General features: G+C 40.0%; 1 protein-coding gene across 1 annotated transcript; it reads left to right on the forward strand.

Moving 5' to 3' along the window:
• Positions 1-1,760: 1,760 nt before the first annotated feature.
• Positions 1,761-20,313, forward strand: LOC134543290 (NHP2-like protein 1). Its single transcript, XM_063388204.1, has 4 exons — positions 1,761-1,940; positions 5,558-5,675; positions 19,243-19,380; positions 20,019-20,313. Exons 1-4 carry the CDS (start codon positions 1,938-1,940, stop codon positions 20,141-20,143), a joined length of 384 nt encoding a protein of 127 aa, XP_063244274.1. The 5' UTR covers positions 1,761-1,937; the 3' UTR covers positions 20,144-20,313.
• The last annotated feature ends 6,043 nt before the right edge of the window (positions 20,314-26,356 follow it).

Consider the following 26,356-nt stretch of genomic DNA (forward strand, 5'->3'; position numbering starts at 1 on the left):
TAGCCCCTCTCAGCATTGGGCACTACCTGCCTGCAGGACCTGTTCGGCGACAACGTGTGAGCGCACTATGTCCAGTGGGTCGTTCACCCCACCTCACACCACTCCAGCACTGGACGCTGTTGTAGGGACACGTCAATGTGTAACTGTAAAACACCATTGTTCGTTAAAAACGTATTTGAATATTCAACATTACTTTTAAATAACCATACCGATTGTGCTGAAAATCGGTGGACGATCATTAAATTACATAATATTAATAATTCAAATGACTAAAATATGATTGAAAAGTCAAATCGATGGTTGTTCCAATCGAGTGGAAGAGAGATGCCACGCATGCGTACAATGAGCATAACAGGACACATCCGTAGTTGGACATCCGTAGTGGGACCATGTGCGTTATGGGACACTTTTTCGTGCGTGCAGCTGGCATTCATCGATTTATTAGACGTTGTCATGTCAAAAAATTTTTTTTAAGGAAGCGCCCCTCAATGTTATATTTACCAAAATGTGTCCTTTCACTAAAATAATCAAACACTATTTACCTGTGAAAGATTGTCTTCATATGCTTTTCCTTCAGTAACTGGCTCTCAGTTTTCCTAAAACTTATGTTCACACAACCATACGCAACACACAATGCCATAATATATTAATATATTGTTACAATTTACCTCGGGGTTCGTAAAGGATAGCCCAGTTAAAGATTTGATTACACACACAGTTTTATTGATGGCCGCTACACTTACAATCAATCTTCTAAAATGGCCACTAATAAATTACACTTAAAAATAATGTTGCTTCCCCAGTCACTCGTTTTTACAATCAACACACCTCGCTGGGCCGCACCTTTGGCGCAACTCTTGCCGCAGCACCCCTCGTGGATCTCCGCCGCGGAACTCCGTCGCCGCACTCCGCCGCCGCTGACGCATTTGCCTTCGCCGAGGATCCGCTCGAACGGAACTTCGCTCGGAACTCCACCGCGGGAAAACTCCCGACTTCACTCACTCACTCTGTGCCCTGGAACCTGCGACCATGGACTTCACCACTCTGCCACACCCGCGGCACTATCGTCTCGTAAGCTCTGCTGCGGGAAGGCTCCTGCCTGAACTCTCTCTCTGAACTCAGACTAACTCTCTCGAGGCCGCCGTCCTCGTTTTATCTATCAGCCGCAATTTCCAGAACTCGCGAGCGCAGCTGGGGCCAGTCGCGACATTCCACGCCGACCTGACAGTAGAAATCTCTCTAAACATGTGTCGGCGACTCGCGTAATCTTCACAGCTGTCAGGTTTCAGTTTCATGTCAAAGGCAGGGCGCCGCGCGGGGAGTTGTTGTGAAGGAGGGGCGGAAGCGACAATCCTTGTTATCTTCCAGGTGCGCGCGGCGCATATCATATTGCGGCAGTCGCCAGCCAGCTCTGCACCTGTACGTGTCGTAGCCTTTTTCACGTTCGTAACAATATCATGCTTTATAGATTGTCATGCTGGTTAAAAATCACACATTCTACTTCTAAAACAACCAAACTTTTGAAAAATTAGAACAGATTCACCTACAAGACTCAAAAACCAAATTAACGATACATAAATTTAAAAACTTTCAACTACTCGCAATGTAATCAAATGGCGAAATCAACGATGTTGTTCACAAAGCAATATGGCGGACCTTTCCCCTCAGCATCCCTTTTGACACTCTTGTGTATATGTTCCTTCTGTTCAATTCATTTATCTCTGTTTGAAAATAAATTCGTCTTTTTCAACTCTTAGTGATAATCTCTTTGGTATCGAAACTTGTTTGTTTAGATCTTTTTTCGTCTCTCGTCGGCTGACCGCGTGTTTTCGTTTGTGGGCAGTTTGCGAGTTTTTTGAATTGAGTAGAATTTGATTTAAGTGCCACAAAGTTTTTAGGCACACAATTCAATAATCAAGAATATTTGCATTGCGATCATGGTGAGAGTTTGTTTATATTTTAATTCAATTACTGAAGTGGCGAGTAACGTTATCTTATTTAATTAGTGCACTAATCAGTTGGCTGCATTCATTCACATGTTTTTAATATTTTGAATTACATCTGCAAAGGCCAGGTACTTTTACGCATAAGATAAACAGGATAAAGGTATGTCTATAACAAGACAAACCTGTAGGCTATCAGTGTCCTTATAATGTGAATAACGTCACATTGTCGCTAGCGGTAAATTGCCTAGTCTACAATTGCGAATTTCGATGTGTGAATGTTATGAGTCACTAGTAATCACTAGAGCACAGTAGATACAAAGTGCCAAAACACATTATTTTCAATGTGTTTATTGGTTTCATTCATTATAAATGAGTTTGCAGCTAAGGTTTTGAATATTTATTTCACTTGAAAAGTTTTGTGAATTCATTAATATATATTGATTCGTTATGGCAAAAGTAAATTCTAATAAATGAATTCAAAGCACACTGCAAAAATGAATTTGTGTGTTATTCATTTATTTAATATTGTGAAATGCCAATTTACAGTTTTTACACATTAATGATGTGTACAGTCACTGCATGAGACCAGGCACCATTAGCACGTCAGGACTATGCAAGATGAGCAAGACCTACCAGGACAATCTGACATGTAGGCACCACTCGCAAGCAGTCTCACCATAAACGTAGGCACCGCTCACGTACAGGGACCCACAAGCCTTTGAAAAGTGCTGGTCACAAACAGACAGTACGGTTCAATATTTTGTCGTGGTCTTTTTGGCTTCTTACCACACTGTCAGTTATTTTCTGTTTACCTTTTTGAAATGGGAACCAGAAACTGTAAATATCAAGAGTTTTCTTCTATGCTACCAAAGGACGCAGACTAGGACAAAAAGTTCATGTTGATCAATATATTTGGACGAGTCAGTGATCAGTGTCCGTCGGACACAATTTAGGACATTGCAATTGTAGATGGATCTTAACAGGGTGTCCGCATTCTGGAAAGTAGGGGGGGAGGGGGTCTACATTCTGGAAAGTAGGGAAGTTGAATTTGGTCAGGGAATTTACTTTAAAACCTTGAAAAGTCACAAAAATTTTTCTCAGTGATAGTAATTTGTGGCGGGTGGGGAGGGGGGGGGGGGGTGTGATGTGATGCTCTGGTATGCAATCACCCAGATGGGTCAGTTCTAGATAGTGATTCTGGAAAGTGCGTAAGCTTTATTACATGCAAATTTAAAAAGTAGGGTAATGAATGATGTCATAGGAATAGGCCAACGAGTTTGGAATTGAGTAGGATTTTATTTTTTGTAGCAATGGAGCTGATGTTCATGGGTGGTTGTTTCTTTGTTTGGGTAGTATTTGGTGGCATTAATGGAAGTTACAATTGGAATTGCTCTAAAGAGAAAAACGTAGAGACAAAATTACTTCCAAAAAGAAGTCGGATATATACCTACACGTGTGTATGGAAGAATTAAGCATGTTTGTTGAATGAAAAATGTGTTGATCTAAGGGTTAGGTAAAACGTTAAATTTATTACGTTAGTTAAATATTTATTCAGGTAATGTAAGCAAAATGAAAGGTATTTGGTTAGGTCAGCTACATTTGAAATATATTTTATTCCTCATAATTTACCACTTTTCCAGCCACTTTTATTTTTCAGTATCATAAAGTTTAGTAATAAATAGGGCACGCTTGTCCCATAAGAATGGGGTGGTGATGATGATGATGTAAGTGATGCCATCTTGGTGACATCATTAATATTGTTATGGGATCGAGATATAAATAGTCATTAATTGTTCCATCAACACGTAACCATGTTTATCCGTTAATCCTGATGGCATGATCCTGTGGTACATGATGCTTGCTGTTTTAATTTAGTACATCGAAAGATCCTGGACATAACAAATATATTACAATTTAAACAATGTTAGGAAGTGAAAAAAATTCATTTTAAAATTTTTATTTTATTGGATAATGTTATCATAATTCATTGTTACAATTTTTATGACAGTCAGGATATTTCGATGTAGGTACTATATTAAAACAGCAAGCATCATGTACCAGGATTAATGTACAGTATTCAGTATTCAGTATCATGCCATTAGGATCAAGGGATAGACTTGGATACCCTATACAAAACTTTTCCCGAATAGTCCCTTCCAGACTTTGAACAATATTTTTTCCTGATAGCAGAAAACATATTAATGATCGTCTTGGTTCCAGCCATAACATACTGACATTTAATATCTCTGTCTTTTAGACTACGCTGTAATCCTAAGGATTTCTGGAAAACCACATGGTAATGTTGCAGCTAGTTTCAAGTAAACAGAAGGGCGGTGACGACAGTCTCTCACGGAAAACAGTTTCGGCTGTGTTAAAATAGCAAGAAATAAATTTACGTCACTATTGAGGACACAGAAAATCAGGCCAATATTTGGTTGAAAACAGTCTCGACCACACTATAAAAAACATGGCGACGGCTGCAGCATTTCTCAGGCTACCTAATGTATTTGATAAACTGTAATTTATCATATACCAGTACAAATTTTGAAATGCTCTTTTCAGGGTGAATAGAGGAAATGTCTGTAGTGTTTTAAAAAAAATTGGAATTTTATTGTTTATTTGTTTATGGAAAAGCTGCCAAAATTGAAATTTATCAGTTCCAAGTTGACCTATGTATTCAACCATACCTAATGACAGATGAGGCAGCTGGAGAAAGTGCAGCACAGAGCAGGTAGTTGTGTCGGGTGTGTGGACAAGAAGGGAAGCGCAACAGTGATGTGAGATGGTGAGTCAGCTGGGGGAAGTGGAAGGTAGAAAGGTTGGTAAGGCAGTTCAAGGTGATAAAGGAAGGAGTTTGGTGAAAGCTGGGAACTAGGCTACTAGGGTGCTTAGAAATCACGAGTAGAAGCTTCGGAGGGAGTGGAGACGAATAGAAAAAGGGAGGCATTCGTTCCTGGTTAGGACAGGGCTGGAGTGGAATGGGCTTGAGGCAGAAATATTGAAAGTGAGATATGAAAAGGACCTAAGGGAAAGATTCAAGAGAGGGGGAGAATGAAGTAAGTGGGAGGACTCTTTTATAACTTCTATTTTTAGGGTTGTGACCTTGGTGACTTTCATGATTTATAAATGACAGTGATTTTTTTGTGTTAGTTGTGTGTTAGGTCATTAAGTTTCTTGCATTGTTTATAAACCTAGCTTAACACTGCAATTAGAATGCCTTATTTTTAGGTTTATCTGTTTTAAGCTATTTTATTGTGTGGTTGAAGTGGTTTTAAGCATTTAGATTTTTTCATTTTAAATGTTTTTTACCTTTGTATTAAAAACAAGCAAGAGTTAAAAAATACTCAAAATGTTTTCTTATTAATAATGGGTACATTATTTAATAATTAATTTATATCAATAAAAAGATAAGCTTGAGTTTCAGGACCACAATCATGGGTGTAGCTAACTAAGATGGTGTTTTAACTTGGTTAGTACTTTGAACAATATAATCTTTTCATCTCTCTTTCTCACATAAGTACATTCACTCCCACATTTACACACACACATTTGAATGTACAGGAATTTATTATGTAATTTTATCATGTACACTTGCTTTTTTTTATTTTTAGACAGAGGAAGTGAATCCTAAAGCATACCCTTTGGCAGACCCCACACTGACTACCAAAATTCTCAATCTTGTCCAGCAAGCTTTGAACTACAAACAACTACGGAAAGGTGCAAATGAAGGTAAGTAGTATGTTTCTAACAAGTTCATTCTTTGTTATAACTTTTTGACCTCCGGTTATTTAATAAACTTATCTGTCTTGATTTTTGTTAACATTTCTAGTGGTTAGATTGTTTAATTTTGTGATACTGGGTTCTGTTCTTAAAATATATTAGGCTAGTAGTTACTAGGCCTAAATAGTATTTTATTTGATAGGGTTTAACATTATACAGATATGCACATAGCCGTACGATGAGACTTACTAGATTATAGTGGACTCCAAACTACATGGCAGAGTTCCAGGGAACAGGGAAAACTGAGTTAGTTATAAAGGTGCCCTAAATGCCTGGAAAACACATGGAAATTGCCATGTCGAAGTTACAAAACAATATCAATAATTTCTTAGTACTATTTACTGCCGGAATGTGTTTTGATTATAATTTATTGTGCCCTCGATAACATGTATCTGATTTTTATGAACATAAATTAAACTTAAGGGATATAAACAACTGTGTATTAATTTTAAGCTTTTAAGCATAGTCACATACAATTTATATTTTTGTCGATCACAAATAATAACACATAATGTACCTATTGTTTCAGTTTAAACAAACAATTTTGTTTTCTTTTCTAGTCTGGGAGCATAGGTTACATACTTATGATGAATATAAAAATGTGGACTGTATATAGGGCAGGGAAACATTTTTAGTTGATACTTCATGTTAATATGTTTATAAACTGTTTTTTATTTAAATGGGTGTTTTAATCCATCTGTTATCTTGCCAGATAGTTTGCTCAGACAGGAAATATTAGGTGGAACATGAAAAACACGTAGAACTTGGGGAAATGGGCCGAAGTAAGTTAGTGGAAACCCTGCATAGGTACCGACTTAGTGCTCAGTGCTCTTTCATACCCGGGAGTTGGGATCCAACCCACGTCTCTCACCATATGAGCATGACATATTAAGTAGAGACAAATACTGTAGAGGGAGAATACAGGACAGCTCGCTCGTTTTCGCGAGAAACCGACGGTGCTGCGCTCTCGCGGCTCGGCGTGATGACTGCCCCTAGCTGCCGCGACCACGGCCGCACCATACGAAAACCTCTCAAACTAAACTCGCTGAAGTACAAAGAGTAACCGTCAGAATTGAAAGGAATTATTATTAAATATTTTTTTTTAAATTCTATTGCCTTATAGAACGTAAAATATTTCCCACTTCCCGCACATGCTGAATGCCAGAACAAAATTTCATCGAACGAAAATTCTTACTCTCTAGAGGACGTTCATATAGCAATGAAACACAATGATTATGCAAAATTTTTGTACCCTAAAAAGCCTATTCAGTTGTTGTCGACAAGAATATGTGTGATTTTTGATGAATGTTTTGTAAATATTTTGAATATTTCTTGCAGGAATGTCAAATTAAAAATGATTAGATTGATTGAGAAACCCACTGAAATCGAAATGTGTGACGAATGCTTCAAAATTTTTGTTAACAAATATTTTAATGTCATAATCAATTGTTTTATAAAAGGTGTAAACGATGAATGTGGGAGAACCCGGAGTAAAGAAAACATAAAAGCAAAAAAAGTCATGCACATGTAAATTGTATGGAATATCTAGCATAGCAGTGGTTATAAGGTATGATCGGGGAAAATAAACTTTTGCTACTTATTTAGGTGCAGCTGGATAAAATTTTACAAGCATATTCGTCTCTTGTATATTATTTGCCTTTTTCATTTACAATGGAAGGTTGAATCTTGTAAAATGTTCTAGCTCTGGTACCATTGTTATAATGTATTTATTTAAATATTATTATTTTAAAGTAACCAGGTATTAATACATATTTAATATTTATGGTAGCTTAAGATGGTGCAATTGTAAGTTCTAATTTAAGGATTATATTGTTTATTTACATTGTGTCAAACGCTATGTACTTATACATATTTATGTCATACTGAAATTATGTATTTTTTCATCTACCTTTAATTTTCAGTATTATTTGAATGCCCATGTTATTTAATTTCATAATATCGTGCTCAAATCTCTGTTAACTGTAAATATAATTATTATATACGTATTATAAACTATATGAACAACTGTACTCATTATATTGCACATATTCATAAAAAAAAACTTTTAACCAATAGGCTGTTGAACGATAGCAAATCAATAGTATTTAATGGCTGAAAAATTTGGATGATTTAATTAATTCATTAGATAATTCCCTAAATGAACGATGATTAGCAATAGAATGCTTTGAAAATTTTTACTTCAATTTTCCTTGAAAATATGCTGTTCATTGTTAACTATTTTTTACATCGAAAGCAACTAACTTTTCGGCAAATAAATTTACATCTGCATGGCCGCAAAGAATACGAGGGTCAACACAATTTTTTTCAAAAGAATCTGTTGATTAGTCTAGGTGCAATGACGAGTTGAATTTAATACATTTTAGGCTTGGAATGCATGGCCGTGGGTGCTGTTATCACGCCGAGCCGCTAGGTAGCAGTGCTGACGCTCTTCGCCCGCGCGGCTGTGCTATTAGTATAGAGCTGTCCTGTATTCTCCCTCTACAGTATTTGGTAGAGATCACAGCCACCAAGGATCCTCGAGGCTTAAATGGTGTTTCAATTGAGGATCCAGCTATCATGGTATATATGTTTTTAAGAGTATTTTATTATGTAAAGACTCTTGTAACTAGATAAAACTAAAGGTACATAACTCGCAAGAATGTCCATTAAGATAGGCTCTCTGCTATTTATTATTTTATGTTATAAATGTCTATTAATTACAACCATTGGTGTTCAACATATTGTTATGATTTACCGTGGGTTCGTAAAGGATATCCCAATTAAAGATTTTATTACACTACACAGTTTTATTTATTGCCACTACTTATGTCACTTACAAAAATCTTCTAAAATGGCAAATAATTTATTACACTTAAATAAAGGTCTATTCCCCAGTCACTCATTCCACACACCTCGCTGGGCCGCACCTCTGGCGCAACTCTCGCCGCAGCACCCCTCGTGGGTCTCCGCCGCGGGACTCCGTCGCCCCCCTTCGCCGAGGATCCGCTTAACTTCTCACTCGCAACTTCGCTCGGGACTCCGCCACGCCCGTGACTCTATTGCCCGGAAACTCCGCCGCGGGAAAACTCCCGACTCCACTGAACTCACTCACTCCCTGCCCTGGAACCTTCGTCCAAGGACTTCGCCACTCTGCTGCACCCGCGGCACTATCGCCTGGAAACTCCGCCGCGGGAGAACTCCTGACTGAACACTCCGAACTGACTCTCTCTGCTGTGACGTCCTCGGGCATTGAGCAGGTGTTAGGACATCAAGTTCTGACGGGTCTGAGCTGATCTCACAAAGAGGACGAGAGTTTAAGACCCCTTCGATGCAAATCAGGATGGTCGAGAGCTCTTCATAAGAAAGGATCTGTAAGCCAATGACTTTAGTTAAGTGGGTTTTAACAGACTTCATGCCAGCCTCCCATAACCCGCCAAAGTGCGGTGCTGCTGGGGGGTTGAAATGCCATGCAATTCCTTCCTGACTCAGCTTATTGCTCACTTCAGTGTTATGGGTTGTCTGTCTTACAAACTGGTAGAGTTCTTTGAGTTCTCGATGAGCTCCAACAAAATTAGTTCCACAATCACTGTAAACGTGGGCTGGCCTTCCCCTTCGAGAGATCAAGCGAGAAAATGCTGCCAAGAACAAACTGGTTGAGAGATCAGAAACCAATTCCAAATGTAGGGCTTTGGTGGCAAGACAAACAAACAAGCATAAGTATGCTTTTGTGGACTTGCAACCATGAGTGCGAGTCGTGGTAACCTGAAACGGCCCACCATAGTCCACACCAGTATGGTGAAAAGCAGTCACTTGTTGGACTCTAGGAGATGGAAGTTCTCCCATGGTTGGAGTGAACGGAGAGGGTTTAGTGCGGAAGCACTTAATACACCCACGTAAAACCCTTTTGATGACAGAGCGTGCACAAAGAATCCAGTATCGTTGGCTCAGGATGGCTTGCAAAGTTCGAGGACCAGGGTGCAAATGTAAACAATGAAAATGATTGATTACCATTAACGTGAATGGGTGATCTTTGGGCAACAATATAGGGTGTTGAACAGAATAGGGAAGGGATGCCTGACTTAACCTCCCTCCTGCACGGATAATACCCACCGAATTTGATGAGAACTGCACTGCCCCTTGTCCAAGTTAACCTTATCAGCTGCAAAGCATTGTTGGGCATGTCTGATGCAAACTTCCAAGCCCCTTTGCAGTTCCATAGTTGTCAACGGTCCCAGAGAACGCCTTTCCTTAGGTTGACGACAGTTGTCTCCAAACCGAAGGCAGTAAGCAACAACATGCTGCAGCTTGCCGAAGGAAGAGAATCTGGCAACAAATTCTAGGGATACCTCTGTCACACAACTTATTGCTGTAAGTTTTTCTTCACATGCAATGGCATCATCAATTACCACACTACCCAGGGTATCGTTTGGCCACTGGCTGTGAGGCTGTCTAAGCCATGGGGCTCCAGACCACCACAGAGGATGATCAATAAGTTGTGAGGGCAACAAGCCATGGGATGCACAATCTGCTGGGTGGTTTTCAGTGCGAACATGTCTCCAGAATTCCTTTTCAGTTAAGTCCTGTATGATGCTGACACAATTTGCCACAAATGTTTTCATCGGTGGGGTGATGATGCAATCCAATGAAGAACAACTGTTGAGTCTGACCATGCATACACTTGCATGATGTCCAGCACCCCCTTGTATACATTGGTCACAAAACTGATTAGCTTGGCTAACATCACAGCTGCACACAACTCAAGGCGAGGCAAAGAGATCCTTTTCACCGGTGCTACTCTTGATTTTGCCATCAATAGTGAGACCTTGATTCCACCATCTGAAAACATTGATCTGAGATAGATGACACACGCATAGCCAACCTCTGAACTGTCGCAAAACCTGTGCAGTTCATGAACAGCTTTTACTGAGCCTGATACACACCGAGGCAGTCGAAGTTGTGATAACAAAGACAGTTCAGACTTAAAATCACACCACCTGCATAAGACCTCTGGAGGAAGCTGTTCATCCCGTCCTGCTCCAGTGAGCCACAACAGCTGTACAAGAGACTTGGCATACAAGAGGTTGGGCGTCAGCCATCCAAGGGGATCAAAGATCCTGGCAATATTTGAAAGAATTGCCCTCTTGGTGCTTGAGCTGTTTAATGGAGTCATCTGATAAGAAAAACAGTCTGAGCTAGGGTTCCACTGTACACCAAGAACTTTCACCACAGCTGGCTGTTCTTTGTCAAAAGACATAGATGCTGGGGATTGTAGCTGGCCTGGGGACAGCCATTCAAGCACTTCACTATGAGTGCTGGCAAACTTCCTGAGATGGAAGCCATCAGCTGCTAACAAATAAATAAGTTCCTTTTGAAGAGCAATGGCTTCTTCAACACTATTGGCCCCTGTGACAACATTATCCACATAGAAATCAGACTTCAAAACATGAGCTGCTTGAGGGAAGTTACATTGCTCATCTTGGGCCTGCTGATGCAAGGTGCGAATTGCTAGATAAGGGGCAGATGAAACTCCGTAAGTAACAGTCTGCAAACGATAGTCCACTATAGGATCGGTTGGAGAACAACGCCACACAATTCGCTGGTAGTCTTGATGCTCTTTGTCCACCATTATTTGCCGATACATTTGTTTGATGTCTGCAGTGAATACAACTTTGTGTACATGAACCCGAAGCAGAATTTCTCGAACATCTGTCTGTAATTTGGGTCCAGTCATCAGCATGTCATTTAGACTCACGTCTCGCTGGGTCTTAGCAGAAGCATTGAAGACAACGCGCAGCTTGGTGGTGGTGCTTTCTGCCTTGATAACTCCATGATGAGGAAGATAATAGGCTGACTCAACATCATGCAATGGGTTGGCAATGACCTCCATGTGACCACTCTGCAAGTAGTCCTCCATGAAGGCCTGGTACTCGGTACGCAGTCCAGGTTGCTTGACCAGACGGCGCTCCAAGGCCTCTAGACAGCGAACAGCGTGTGCTCTTGAGTCTCCAAGTATTGGTTTAGGTGAAGGGAATGGAAGGGAAACCACGTAACGTCCAGAAGGTTCTCGATGGTGAGTGGTTTTAAAGAAAGCCTCGCAGGCTTCATCTTCTGGCGATAGATGTGCACAAGTGGGGAAGTCCTCTATTTCCCAAAACCTTTCAACCACAGTTTCCAGAGATGGCGGAGGGCACATAGTCGATACAAAGAGAGTGACACTATGGTTGGTTGGTACAATGGGACTGGGCACTTTACCCATAAGAATCCAACCAAAAACTGTATCCAGTGCGACCGGTGAATCCACATTTTTTACTAGCTTGTGCCCCGTGAGTATATATGGAAACAAATCTGCTCCAATCAAAATATCAATAGAACTTGAAGTAGCAAATGTCGGGTCAGCCAAATTCAAATGAAGTACATGATCCCACATGTCAGAATGTACAGGAAATGTGGGCAAATCTACAGTTATTTTCGGTACAACATATGCAGCAAGTGGCAGTTGTGGGTTTGTTTTGCCAACTGGTTTAATGCAGCATTTAACTAATCCCTTTGCTGTGTGTAAGGGAGCTTGTGATAGTCCATAAATTGGTAATAACACCTTCTGACGAGTCAACCCCAAAAGCTGGGCACAATGTTCAGTTATGAAGCTCGACTGACTGGCTGAGTCTAAGACTGCTCGAAAATTCTGGTAACCACTGACACTGTCTTGCATAGGCGTGCGCAGGACTCCAGTATTGGTGGTGCCAGATTACACAACAGCCCTATCATTCACGGTCCCCGAGCCTAAAGCGGGGGTCCGGGGGTCCTCCCCCGGAAAAATTTGGGCGCAAAATGGTGCTATTTAAGGTGTTTCCAAACAAAAACATTAAATACACAGATGTAAAATTTTTATCATTTTTTATGACAAATTATGGTTTTGAACGTTATAATCGCCAGGAAAACTACTAAACTATTTACAGTTTTAAGCTTTGTTGAGCCATAAAGTAAATTGCACAAATTGTTTGCACGGAATTCATGCTGGTGGCTTTGAAAAACCGTACTTACATGTTTTCTGAAGACGCCAAATAAATGCAAGAAAAAACATTCTCAAATGTTAAGTTTTAAAATCAACAAATCAAGGGAGTTTTTGTAACATACCTCATATATGTAAAATATTAAAATAATAAAAATACACAAATAAGTGTGGGCGAAAGTTTTAACTTTTGGAATACAACAAAAATGTTTTGTCTGCGACTGCATATAAGTCATCGAGTAAGCCTATCCGATTAGTATAATGTATGTTAAGTAGTATATGTTTGGTACAATATTGTTCAAAATTTCTTTTGAAAACAAGTTTACAAGTCCAGAACTAAAAATAAAAAACCTTAGGAAAATCTGCTGAACATAATACTCTGTATTACTAAAGGGCCATTCGTCGATGAAACGGAAAAATGTTTTTAAATAAGTCGATGATAGCATTTGTGTTTGCACACAGGGCCGCAACTAGAGTCTCTAGCACCCGGGGCATGAATGGATTCATGGCCCCCCCCCCCCCCCCCCTCTTTTTTTGCACATACCACTCCAATAAGGCCCTCCCACGGAAAAATGGTGCTATTTAAGCATTTTCCATAACTACATGTAACAGTTTCTGTGCTACTGTAACTTCCATGCATGAACCCACTATGTCCATAAAGTAGTCCGTATAATCACTAGACTTGTTCATTAAATATGTTGAGACGATATATTGTAAATCAGATTAAACATTCCTGGCATGCAAGTTAAAATACTTTTTACCAGTACCAGTTGTAGTAGGAATTACAATGCAAGCGATTTCGGCGCCCCCACAGCTTTGCGCCCGGGGCGTATGCCCCGCTTGCCCCCCCTTAGTTGTGGCCCTGTTTGCACAAGCAGCCAGTTTTTGCTCCACAAATGGAATCATCAGGTTTTTCAAGCGTTCCTGGTGCATTGTAGACCTAAGCTTTGATTTTATGATAGTAAGCTTTGAAAAAGTTATTTCGCTTGTACAGCTAGTTACAGGCATTGTTGCAAATGTATTCATTACTGCCAGTGGCATAGCCCGGATTTGTGTATGGGGGGTGTTAAGAAGCATGCGCCCCCCCCCCCCCCCCCCCCGTATTAAAGCGGGTGGTCCGGGGGTTCTCCCCCGGGAAAATTTGGATTTTAAGGTGTAAAATAGTGCTATTTTAGCAGTTTTCGGTACTTATATTTAAATATTGTAATGGTAAAATTTGTATTAATTTTAATATGAAATTTGTTTGAGTGATGAATAAGAAATTAATTAAATATTTGGTGCTAAGGGGGGGGGGGGGGGGGGGGGGGGTTGAACCCCTAAAACCCCCCCTGGGTACGCCCCTGATTACTGCACTGAAGCTTTTGTAGGTTGAACTTCGCTGAAACTTTGACAGCCAATCAATCCAGTCAGAAACAGTTTTAGGTGGAAAATCGGTGTCCATATCTCTCTTTGTCTTCAAAAGCTTCACTTCTGCTTCTAGTTCCGTAACATTCACTCTGAACTGTTTTTAGAGAACTTCAAAGTCACTACTTTCACACTTTTAAGGACCCAAATTTAACCCCATTAGTTTTCCTGAGGCAGAGATCACTTTCTTGGTTTCTTGTGCAAACCTAGAGTTGATACCTTGAACTAGACTGTCCAAAACCAGATGAAATGTAAACAGTTTCAACTCATCCTTTTTGGTTTCTGCGTAAAAGGCAGTAGAAGAGCACGAACTGACAATGCCTTCTAAGATGACTGAGACTTTTCTTTTACGAACTTTAGAGATTTGAACATGCAGTATGTTACACATTTCGGCCCGCGTGTACAACACAAGTAATTGCACCTGGCTTGTTTCCGTGTGTATAGTTGGTTCGATTAATAATTGATATACTGATAGTGTTATGAGCACATATCTGTAACTCGACATGATTGGAAAACATATTTTTTTGGAAATAATATGGTTTTTTTATAAGTATGTATTATTTCTGCTTGTAAAAAACAAAATAACGTTAACCCTAATGGTGGTGCCAAGGCACCTGTGGCACCTACCGTGCGCACGCCTATGCTGTCTTGTACATCCACCAAGGCAGTGGATAATAACACGTTTCTGGGTTCTGATCAGTGGCGTCTCGTCAGGGCAAGCAAGGCAAGCAGTGCTTGCCCAGGTAGTTTCCAAACATTGCATTTTTTAAATAAATATTTTATTCAGAATAGTATTTTACTTATCTCGTGCCGTTAGGTGTATGTATTTTTTACACTATCTTCTTGGGACCCAGTACTGTGCGCTGTGCGCTATAAGAAAAGAACTCGTTGACACACAAAATATGCTGTTTTAGAAGCGTTGCTAGGTTTAGAAGCGCTGGTAGGACCGCTTTCAGCAGGAAGGCTGCCGCAGTAGTTTCCTTTCGGAAGGGGGGTGGCATGGTAGAAAGGTTCAGGGAGGGGATTGGCTGTAAAAACACATGGTAGAAGCTACGAAGGTAGCGCTTTCTTGCCGAACTGAAGCGAACATGGCCGAAGCAGACGGTGGAATTCTAACGCCGATTGCTTCGGCTATGTCCGCTACAGTTCAGCAGGGCAGGTGGCGAGGTCGCGTTTCAGTCGGCGGTCGTCTGTCGGGGCGCGCGCATCTCTCTCGCGGGCTGTTGGCTGGCAGTGCGTGGGGGATTTGTGGGCGTACGGGAGGTGGCCTAGCAGTGCCAACTGCTACCGACCGCGTCCCGCGGGTGGCGGATACGGGATCCCAGCTCGAGAGTTGCAATCTCGCTGGGGTGACTGTGAATAACCAATAGCAGTCAGCGGAACAATGGCCGGCCTGTGGAGTCGTTATTACGGCTATCGGGGTGAAAGGTAGCCTGAATGCAGCTCAGCGCGTGGCAGAAAGCAGTTCCGTCGGCGAAGGCACCGCAGGGGAGCTCAATGTGCCCTAGATGCGAAGTGTAGACGAACTGCGGGCTGGAAATTGCGGAGCTGTGAACTGCCGCGCACGCAACGGAACTGAACAGCATTGTAACTCTGAAGGAAGAGATGGCGGCGCCTTTAAGTTGGGGCCCTGTTGGAGCCAGTGGTAGCCTGGGCGGCGCGACCTTCAACCGTCCCGGGATTTTGGAGGACAAGAGGGTCCGACTCGCAAGATACTTAATTCGCCTGAACGACTTACCCCCACCTTGGCTTGAAAGGTTGTTGGCTGTTGACTGGAAGAAGGAAGATGAAGATGGCGCAATGTCAGGCTGCCTTTCGCCCCGTGCGCCCGCAGTTCGAGCTGGTTTACTGGCTCATCTGCCCACATCTGGTTTAACTGTAGCTGCCTGGGCAGCTGGACTGGACTGACGAGTGAAGTCGCCCGCCCCTGGGGGCGCATGCGCCCCTGGTTAATAATAACCCAGGAGTACCCAACATTTAAATGCGGGCCGCAAGGCCCAAGCACCCAACTCCAGCATGGTTGATTTTTCAGCCCCTCCAACTCTTATTACCTGGACCCTTCTTCCTTCTTGTGCAGTAGTTACCTGCTTGCTTAATGCATGTTAATTGATCCCCGCATGACCCGGCCCAGGGTTTTCCCTGTGTCTATGCAGGTTTTACCTGGGTCACATTTGCTAGCTTTTAAGCTAGGCGACCAATGGGGCGTCAGTCATGGCGCCAATCGCAGCCATGGCTGGCCAGTAAACCCCAACAGCACACGATGCACGCGCCCTTGTCCCGCATGGTTAAAAACCTGCATGGTAGAGTGTATAGTCTTCGGCCTGAGACACACTTAGGTCCTCTCCTAACCTGGACCCTTACACACTTAGAATAATTTAGGCTAGGAAAAAAATCGTGGCGTTTCAGGAATGATTGACGTGCCAGTTTCTTGGTACACGTACCAGTTAACAGAGTTTCTGATCACGTATGAAGATAATTTCTTTTGTGTTGGTACGAAAAATACCAAGATTTAATTTTTACTATTCTAGTACATTTTTATGAGGTTCTTCTCTTTATTTTAAGTACTTACTTTGCCATGTGTTGTCTGTTTATATATTTTGTACCAGATATTGATGATACTACACTCCCACTTAGTATATAAGTAATGTAGAGTAGGTATTTTACTATCAGAATAATGTAAGTCAAACATTTTTTAAAAATAATTTATTTAAAAAATATGTCAATTTACTACCTGTGGAATAGTCAATGTTCAGTTAAGAAAACTACTTAAATAGCACCATTTTGTACCTTAAAATCCATATTTTCCCGGGGGAGGGCCCCCGGAACCCCCCCCCCCCCCCCCCCACATGTTTTGATGTGAACGGAGTTGTTGCTTCCCCTCATATAGACCTCACGCCTCGCCACTGGTTCTGATTGACCAGGTCTCTGAGCTGTAGCCAATGCAACAGCTGGTGTAGGTTTTGTTGCTGCAGATTCAGGTGGAGAATGCTGAAATGAAGTTGCTTCTTTTTTCAGAAGTGTATGCGTGTTGGCTTCAGTGAAGTTCAAAAGCGAGTGATGTCTACTCTTTCATGAGTGACAGCTGGTTTTTGACCAACACTGTTTCATTTGATGAGATGCTCCCAGGCAGTTTAAACAAAGGTTAAGTCTCTTGACAATCTGGTAGCGGTCTTCTGGCTTGCATTGTACAAACTGTGAACATTTGTAAAGTGGGTGGTCACTGTCACATACACTGCACTTTACAGCAGAATCAAATGTGTTTCCAACAAACAGTGAAGTGTGTTGTGAGCGAGACTGAGATACAGTGCTATAGTTTGCCTGCCTTACTCGAGACCCTGACTTACTGGAGGCTCCAGACATTGCCTCTGAAGCCCGGCGATGACTTTCAAGGAAGGCTAAAAACTGAGCAAATGTAGGCATTTCTGTCACTCACAGAAATATGTAGTTCCCATTGTTGACGTAAATGGTTATCTAGCTTCCTTTCCAAAAAATGTAGCAAGAGTGGGTCCCAAGAATCTACTGCTAGTTTCATAGTACGCAATGCAGCCATATGTTCATTTAACACTGACACCAAAACACTTAATGAAGCAGGATGAGCAAGAGACACTGTAGATGCCTGCATAATTGCATCAATGTGGTGTAACACAATAAGCCTGAGATTTTTGTATCTCTGTTCAATCAAATTCCAAGCTACTTTGAAGTTCTCATTGATCAATGGCAGGGATTGGATAAGAGAGAGTGGTTCTGGTGACAGTGATGTTTTAAGGTATGATAACCTTTCAATATCGTTCAAGTGAGCATTGTTTACCACCAATGTGGTAAAGAGGTTAGAAAAATTAAGCCACTCTGTTGGATTTCCTGAGAAATGTGGTAGTTTTATAGCTGGAAGAGTTACTTGAGATGGGTTGTGCGAAGTTGGTGCTTTCGTGCCGTCATGCAATTTATTCTTGTTGCATGTGGCAATGTATATTGCCTGAACACGATAAAACGTGTCGTCGAACGCATTTAGGCTATCACTGTGCTGTTTTTTTTTGTTGAAATCCGGGTCATCTTTGAGCAACATCTCCAAAGACAAGTGATCGTCTTCAAAACAAGTACGCAATTGTGACAGATCACGACACGTTGCGATAAACAACTCACGTTGCGTATCGTCACTCATCACTTTATCGGCAAGTGCATCGGGCGAACCTGTTTTCCCCACGCTCGAGACGAATCTTTAACACTTCTGTCTTGTCATTCATTTTGCCGTTTAATGCACAAAACAGAAATAAAGGGAATGAAAGTTTGACAAATACAGTATTCACCAACACTGCGACAACATGAGATCAAAAAAAACGCTATCACAATAGATGAGCGTCACGAGACACGACACAAATACACGCACAATTACTGGTAAATATCCGGCCCGGAGGACCAAATGTTCTTTATTTCAACGAATTTCTTCCGGAGGACCATAAATATATTAAAAGTCTGATTTAGTGAATACAAATATGACAACGAAATGATGGCCAAATACAAAACAAACGACCCGACTGCATGCGGCCCGCCATCTTGCCGAACTGTTTATACGACACGCAAAAGGGGCACAAGTAACACTTCACACAACAAGGACATAAGTCACAAAGTCCGAACAGGCATATATATAGGCCCCGGCGCAATTCCAGAACTCACGAGAGCGGCCGGGGCCAGTCGCGTCATCGCGAGCCGTCCCGACGGCAGAAATCTCTCGAAAACACGTGTCGGCGGCTCGCGTAACTCCCAGCTGCCCGGTGTCCGTTACGTGTCAAAGGCAGGGCGCCGTGCGGGGAGTGGTGGGAAGGAGGGGGGAAAGCGACAATCCTTGTTATCTTCCAGGCACGCGCGATCCATATCACATTGTGGCAGTCGCCAGCCAGCTCTGCACCTGCACGTGTCCCGGCCAATGTCATGTTCGTAACAATATTGATAATACTCCAAACACCTAAATAAGCTTGTTTAGCCTGTCTTGTGACAATAACTCAAGAGAACATTTAGCTGTTAGCCAGCTGCTAATTAACAAAGGATTTTTTTTTTTAAATAATAAAAATTTTGCTTTTGTGTAATTTTTTTTTTTGTATTTTTCAGCAACAAAAACTCTGAATCGAGGTCTAGCAGAGTTTATTGTAATGGCTGCAGATGCTGAACCCTTGGAAATATTGCTGCACCTACCACTTCTGTGTGAAGATAAAAATGTACCATACGTCTTTGTGCGCTCTAAACAAGGTTTGTTCGCAGGCTATTAGGGGAGGATTTATTTTTCTCACATTTATTGTTGACATAAAGGGTTTAATAATTTTTTTGAGACAGTTTACTAGAATGTTTCTATCATAAAATGCACTTGTAAATGACTACGACTATAATGAGCAGTGCGAGAGTTCTCTGCATGTAGACCTCTGTAGCAAAGTGCTGGTGCATCATGTAATAAATATTACTGTTGAGATAGCTGAAAAGGTTTATTATGCCTATGTAGGTCTAATGCTTGCATGTACCTTAAATTTGGATCATCTGCGAATTTTAATTGAGGTTTGCATCACTTCCCTTGACTATCAAGGGGTTTTTATTTGAGAAGTTTAAAAAAGCCTGTTGTAAATGAAGGTTGCTACTTAATTAACTTCTATCAATGACTGAGGAGATACTTAAAATTATACTACTGTTTTTTTAATGAATGGAGGAAACCATCATTGTATAATATTATATGTGGGTGACAGTAGAACAAGAATAGATAGGTGTTTACTGCTAGTGGCTCCTTTGTTAAAATTTGTTTTTTTTTTGTGTGCAAAAAAAAAATATTTATATTTCATTTAAAATGCTGGTAACTTATACAGATGTAGTTTTTATGATAGTGCTGGCTTGTGTTTCAGCGCTGGGGAGGGCGTGTGGTGTGTCGCGACAAGTCGTGGCCTGCTCAGTCACTATCAACGAAGGTTCCCAGTTGAAACCTCAGATACAAGCAGTGCAGCTGGAGATAGAGAGGTTATTGGTGTAGCTCATCTGCTGTGCCACAGTTTGTGACATCCTCAATTTTTTTTAACACAAAAATACATAAAGTCATTTAAACTGCTGTTTTCCCAAGAAACTGTATTTTAAGTTAAAAAAAAAATTAGTCTGTACTGTTAAGTCTTTTATTGTAATAAAAATGCTGTCAAAAAACCAAAACTTTATTTTAAATCCAGTTCTTAAAGTTTTACATTTCCACAAACACTCAATAAAAGTAAAATGTAAATCTAATTACAATGAAAAGTGTTTAATCCGGCATAATATGTGTTGCATGTTATTTAATTTTGCTGAGCTGGCTGATTTTTAGTTTGCTCATAGTTTATCGTTACTGTCTACTTTGATTTCAGTAGTGTTTCCTGTTTTCTAGCTGGTTACATTGTACGTTTCAAGAGGTTCATTTTCGTAATGATTATTTCAAGAAAACAAATGTTGATCTGTATTTTTCTTTCTATTGAGCAGCTTACTAAAACTTCTTTTGAATACCATTGTTCTGTATATTCATTTTGATTTTGGTATTCCAGATAAAACTTGAGTGTTTTATCGCATAGTCGTCACAGTTATTTTAGGTTGTCAAAATTAGGAGAAAAAAATTCTCGCATAAACGTTGCATGATGTTTTTGGCCCCGCTGTTAAGATTCTGAGCACTTTGTGTTCTTAGTGAAATGACAGGATAAAGCACCATGCATCAGCAATCAATTTTCAAGTTGCTGTAAGACAGTTTGATAGTTTTAATGGGAAAATACAGTACAGTACAACCCTGTTATAACATTCTCCAAGGGACCAACTTAAAAAAAATGTTATAAGTAGGAAATCATAAAATTATATCTTTACTTTGTATAAATTACGCGTGGATTGATTAATTAGAGTATAGGTAAAACAATACAAAGTACAGGAGTAATACACTAAGTACAGCAATAGAGTGGGAAATTGGTTAATTTTATTTATAGATAATACCTAATAATATGCTAAAGAAAAAATGTTTTAAACATAAAATAACTTGGAATGAAATTCCAACTGCTTGTGATTCACCTACTACAGTTACTTTGAAAAATAATTGGTGATTTTAGTTTGTTTGAGCAACTTTCTCTAAGTAGTCCTCAATATGCCACACAGAGCTCATAATACTGTCAGGTGTATTGTTTTGTGCACCAACAAATTTTTTCAAAGTTATAGCTTCGTAGGCTTTAAGTTGTGTAGGTACAACTTCAGCCTCAGCATCTTCGTCATCTTTGCCATCTTCATCTTCATGCTCATCTTATCTGAGATGATGTCACTTGTAAGTTTGACAAGCTTGTAAATTGTCATCAACCACAACATACTCTTCATAACTGCCCTGAAAATTGCAGACAGTCTGCAACATTGCCCATTCATCTGCAGTTGGAGAGTTAATAATAGTTAGCAGGTCTGTAGATGGAATGTCATCTGCAGCTGGAGAGTCGTCTTCTTCAGCACATCCACAGCATTTGTATCCGTTGTCACTGTTTTCTGGAAACTTGCTTTCCGAAAACAGTTGGCAACTGTCGTAGGCAAAACAGCATCCCACGAAGCAGACAAAAAGTGCATGGCATCCAGAATATTAATCTTTTTAATAGGTTTCTTGGCCTCTACAAATCGAAGAACTTTGTGGCACAACTGCTTCCTGAAACCCATCTTAAAAACATTAATGATCCTCTGATCTAGAGGTTGAAGGCAAGAAGTACTGTTAGCAGGCAAAAATTTTAGTCTGTTATTTCTCAAACTAACATTTGGAGGATGCGCAGCACAGTGGTCCACAAAAACCAAAATCTTCCTGTTTCTGTGCCATCCATGTTAGCACCAAGTAAAACTGTGATCCGCTCTTTGCTTCTTTTGCCACCAGTGCATTTTTCACCTTTGAATGAGAAGGTTTTGTCTGGTAACAAATTGAAAAATAATGCACATTCATTTAAGTTGAAGATGTCCCTTTCTTCATAACTGTGTAACAAACTCGGCAAGACATCATTTTTCCAAGTGTTTACAGTGTCTGTATTTACACTGGCACCCTCCCCACTTATGGCATGATAAACAATCCCAGTTATTTTTTTGAATCTATCGATCCAACCATTTGTAGCTTTGAAACCTTCAACTCCTAACTTCAAAGCTATTTCCTCTGCCTTTTGTCGTAAAATATTTCCATTTATAGGAACACTTGATGCCTGCACTTGCTTGAACCATTCCAACAGCTTGTCATCAACGTCTTCGTGTTTCCAGTTTCTAATTTTTTTTACTTTTAACAGATGTACCTACACTTTCAGTGAACTGTTTTTCACGATTTTGTACAATACAGGTCAGAGTCGAAACAGAAATATTCAACTCTTTTGCAATCGCAACACATGTTTTGTTGGGGTTCCTGTCCACTTGGTTAGTAAACTGAATTTTTTCAGCTACAGAATATGATTTTCGCTTATATTTATCGGGCATCATAGCCGTACAATAACCTGAATAAAATTTCAATACGGCGTATTTTAATTAAATACGGCAGTGACTACAATAAGTGAAAAAAAATAATTACGGTAAAGGTTAACCACAAACAAAAGCCGTGAATATATCCATAGAACATTTAACCATCTCAAGGTGTTAAAACTTTGAAACAAAAACCAGCACTGTTTCCGACCATGTATCAGTGCACAAAATGCGCATCATTAGTATAAAGGAACAAGTCATACATAGGCTAACGAGCGCGAACAGGACACCATATTGATAGTTGATACGGTGCAAGTTGTGGAGTGCATGTGTACCACGTCTATGGTGAACTACACAAATGTAAATATCTGATGTTTGTATATGCGTGCTGTATTTTCTAGCTATGGTTTCGCTCTAAATTATGACTTTGAAGGAAGGAATACTGAAAATTGTGGCAGTTATCAAAGCAAATTTGATTGTTAAAGGCGGGAATGTAGAAATTTTAATATTGTTACAGGCGGGAAATTAAAGCATTGTGATAAATGGAGAAATGACGGGACCATGAAATTATGGTGTTATAGGCGGGAAAATGTTACAAACGGGAATGTTACAGTAAATTCTCTTTAGTACGTACCCCTCCTTTACGTACTATTCTGTATAAAGTATTAACACGTCGGTCCCTTGAAAGGCAATGATAATTCATAGGGATTATTATCATATAACGTACAATTTTCCTTGGCGCGAATCATTATTACTCAGTAATACGTACAATTTTTATTCGTGTGAACAAAAAAAGTTTATGTAATATTTCTCTATAGTATTTCTACGTAGAATAATTGCATTCACTCGTTTTACTTCGCTATACGCCATATTACGTTGCTTACGTTGCTTTACAAGCGTGTTTATTGATGAACATGGCTAAAAAAAACAATAGCGTCAGTGCAGGAAACAGCGCGCGGCTAAATTTCATTTTAGCGCGAAACATTACTCAACTTACGTATTTACGTGATAACTGACTGCCAAATCAAATTTATCAACATCAAACGAAGACACGGGGCCAAATTTTAAATATTGTTGAATGTACTATATTATGCATATTATCGTTGTTGAATAAGCAAATGGTTACGGCAGCGATGACGTGTTTTATTACTCGTACCTACTGGCTACACTGCAGCCTGTGACTGAGCATCTCGAGGTTGGCTAAGCTGCATCTTGTAGCTAATCTAAACAGTGTTTTGTTCGCGACGTAACGTAACCTAAACGGTAATAACGTATAAACGGAATATACCCTGAAATTGTAATTAAATTCCACTTGCACATTGAAAGAACTCGCGCTTTCTATTATTGATTGTTAGTTTTGTTAAATGTATACTAGATAAAATGGCAAGTGAAACTTTACGCCGCAACTAAAGATTTGTAGGTCACACTATGAGTACGGGTACTAAAAAACGTGTCGGTATTAGTATTGCAACAAAACTCGAGATTATAAAAGCGGTTGACAACTGCAAGAAGAAGTGTGATGTGGCAAAACACTTTAATATCGCGCCCACAACTCTGTCTACAATAATCAAAGACAGAGTTCAGATAGAAGAGAATGCAGCAAAATTGCACCACAAGAGGCAACGGTACAGTAAATGTGTGGATAGTGACCTCGACAAAAATCTTTTTGATTGGGTTGTTCTGGCACGATCCAATAATATACCAATTTCTGGCACAGTACTGCAAGAGAAAGCACGCATGGAGGCGTTAAGGCATGGAATGGATAATTTCCAAGCCTCAAGTGGGTGGCTTACTCGATTTAAAGCAAGGTGGAATCTAAGTACACTTAAAATATGTGGCGAAGAAGCAACAGTTGATACCACAGTGACAGAAAATTGGAAACAGAATTTACATTCTCTCACAGCAGGTTATGCTGATAAGGACATTTTCAATGCCGACGAAGCTGGCTTTTTTTATAATCTCTTGCCAGACAGTACTTTAAGCCACAAAGGTGAAACCTGCCATGGAGGGAAACGCAGTAAGGAAAGATACACTGTACTTTTCTGCACTAACTCTGATGGCTCTGAAAAATTGAAGCTTTTAGTTATTGGTAAATATGCAAAACCTAGATGTTTTAAGAACATTAAAAAAACACCTTGCACCTATAAAAACAATAAAAATTCATGGATGACTGCTGTGTTGTTTAAGGAGTGGTTACAAGTGTTGGATGCCAGAATGGGAGCATACAACAGGAAGATTTTGTTGTTTCTGGACTCTTGCAGTGCACACAAAGTTGGTGTCGAGTTACAGAATGTAAAGATAGTTTTTTTTCCACCTAACTGCACAAGCAAATTACAGCCTTTATACCAGGGTGTAATTTCTCAAGTAAAACGCTTGTACAGGAGGCAACTAGTGCAGTTTCTATGTTGGCAGATGGAACACCAGAACGATGTTTCAAAATTGAAGTGGAACATTTTAAATTCCATGGAAAGACTTTGTTTGGTGTGGGACAAAATCCCTCCTGTTTCAATTGCAAAATGCTTCAAGAGGGCAGGTTTCAGCACTGACAACTCTACAGATGCATCTCTGGAAGCTGATGTCCAGTGCCAAGAAGAAGATATACTTGAATGGTCTAAAGTCACAGTAAATCTGCAGGTGCAAGAAGCAACTTTTGCTGACTATGTTGAAGTAGACACAGCTCTGGAGACTTGCCAAGAACACAACGACGACATTTCTGCTCCTGCTGGTAGTACTGAAGACCTGCTGGAGGATGATGCAGAACAGGAGATAAAACGTCCTACAAAGCAAGAGGCAACCAATGCTCTGGATGTTCTCCACAGAATGTTTTTGACATCTGAAGTGCCAGAAGCAAACATGGAACTTTTCAGGAAAGTTGAGTGTGTGGTAATGAAAGATATTTCACAGCGAAAAGTCCAATCTACCATTCTGAATTTCGTGCAAACATTGTAGGTCTAACTAAGTGTACATTGTAAAGTTGAACATAGTTTTTATTATTAGTACATAATTATTTTGTTAGTTTTATTTACCGGTAACTTATGTCAGTGCCCAAATTTTTGTAATTAATGTTTTCAAAGTGGAGAAAATATGGAAGATATGGAAATAATACTGTATTGTAGGGCCTATGAAATGAACATTTAAAAACATCTCTGATGCACTGTATGAATGGCTATTACTTCCACTGCAAAAAGAGGTAAGCCTACTATGTATGTATATTTAAGGTTACCTATGTATTTAAATTATAATAACTATGTTTTACTAATATTTTGCATTACTTTATTTTTTTAAGTAAGTAAATCACATCATTGATAAAAAACAAGGTGTGTAAGACCACATACATACGTTTTAATTAGAAAATGAAAAAAAAAAAAAAAAAACTGTAAACATGTGCGGGAAGCAACATTTTTTTGGTTTAGGGTAACTCCTCTATAAAGTACTCCTCTATAAAGTAGTATCATATTTTTGGTCCCCTAAAGTACTTTATAAAGGGAATTTACTGTATAACCGGGTTGTACTGTAATTACAATACTCATGTAGGATGTACCTGCACAATACGACTTCCTGTACATTATTGTCAAATGTTTTCTCAATAATTATTGTCATCGGGTCATTTTGATTGGAAATCTGTGGAAATGTTGATTGGGTGGAACTTCAGGTTGGCATGAACAGGTGTTTCAAGAAGGGTGTATGAAGGGAAACTCGTCCTATTGGAGAAGGAGGGGGGGAGTGATGAACAAAACTCTGGGCCAGCAAAGGAGGAATGAGAGACTGTTTCAAATGAAGT

Source organism: Bacillus rossius, chromosome 1, assembly GCF_032445375.1.
Source record: "Bacillus rossius redtenbacheri isolate Brsri chromosome 1, Brsri_v3, whole genome shotgun sequence".
NCBI classification, from domain to species: domain Eukaryota; kingdom Metazoa; phylum Arthropoda; class Insecta; order Phasmatodea; family Bacillidae; genus Bacillus; species Bacillus rossius.

Coding starts and splice junctions, on each gene's coding strand:
- LOC134543290 (XM_063388204.1), top strand. Junction 5,676..19,242: donor ACGGAAAGGTGCAAATGAAG/GTAAGTAGTATG, acceptor TGTATTTTTCAG/CAACAAAAACTCTGAATCGA. Junction 19,381..20,018: donor CTTTGTGCGCTCTAAACAAG/GTTTGTTCGCAG, acceptor CTTGTGTTTCAG/CGCTGGGGAGGGCGTGTGGT.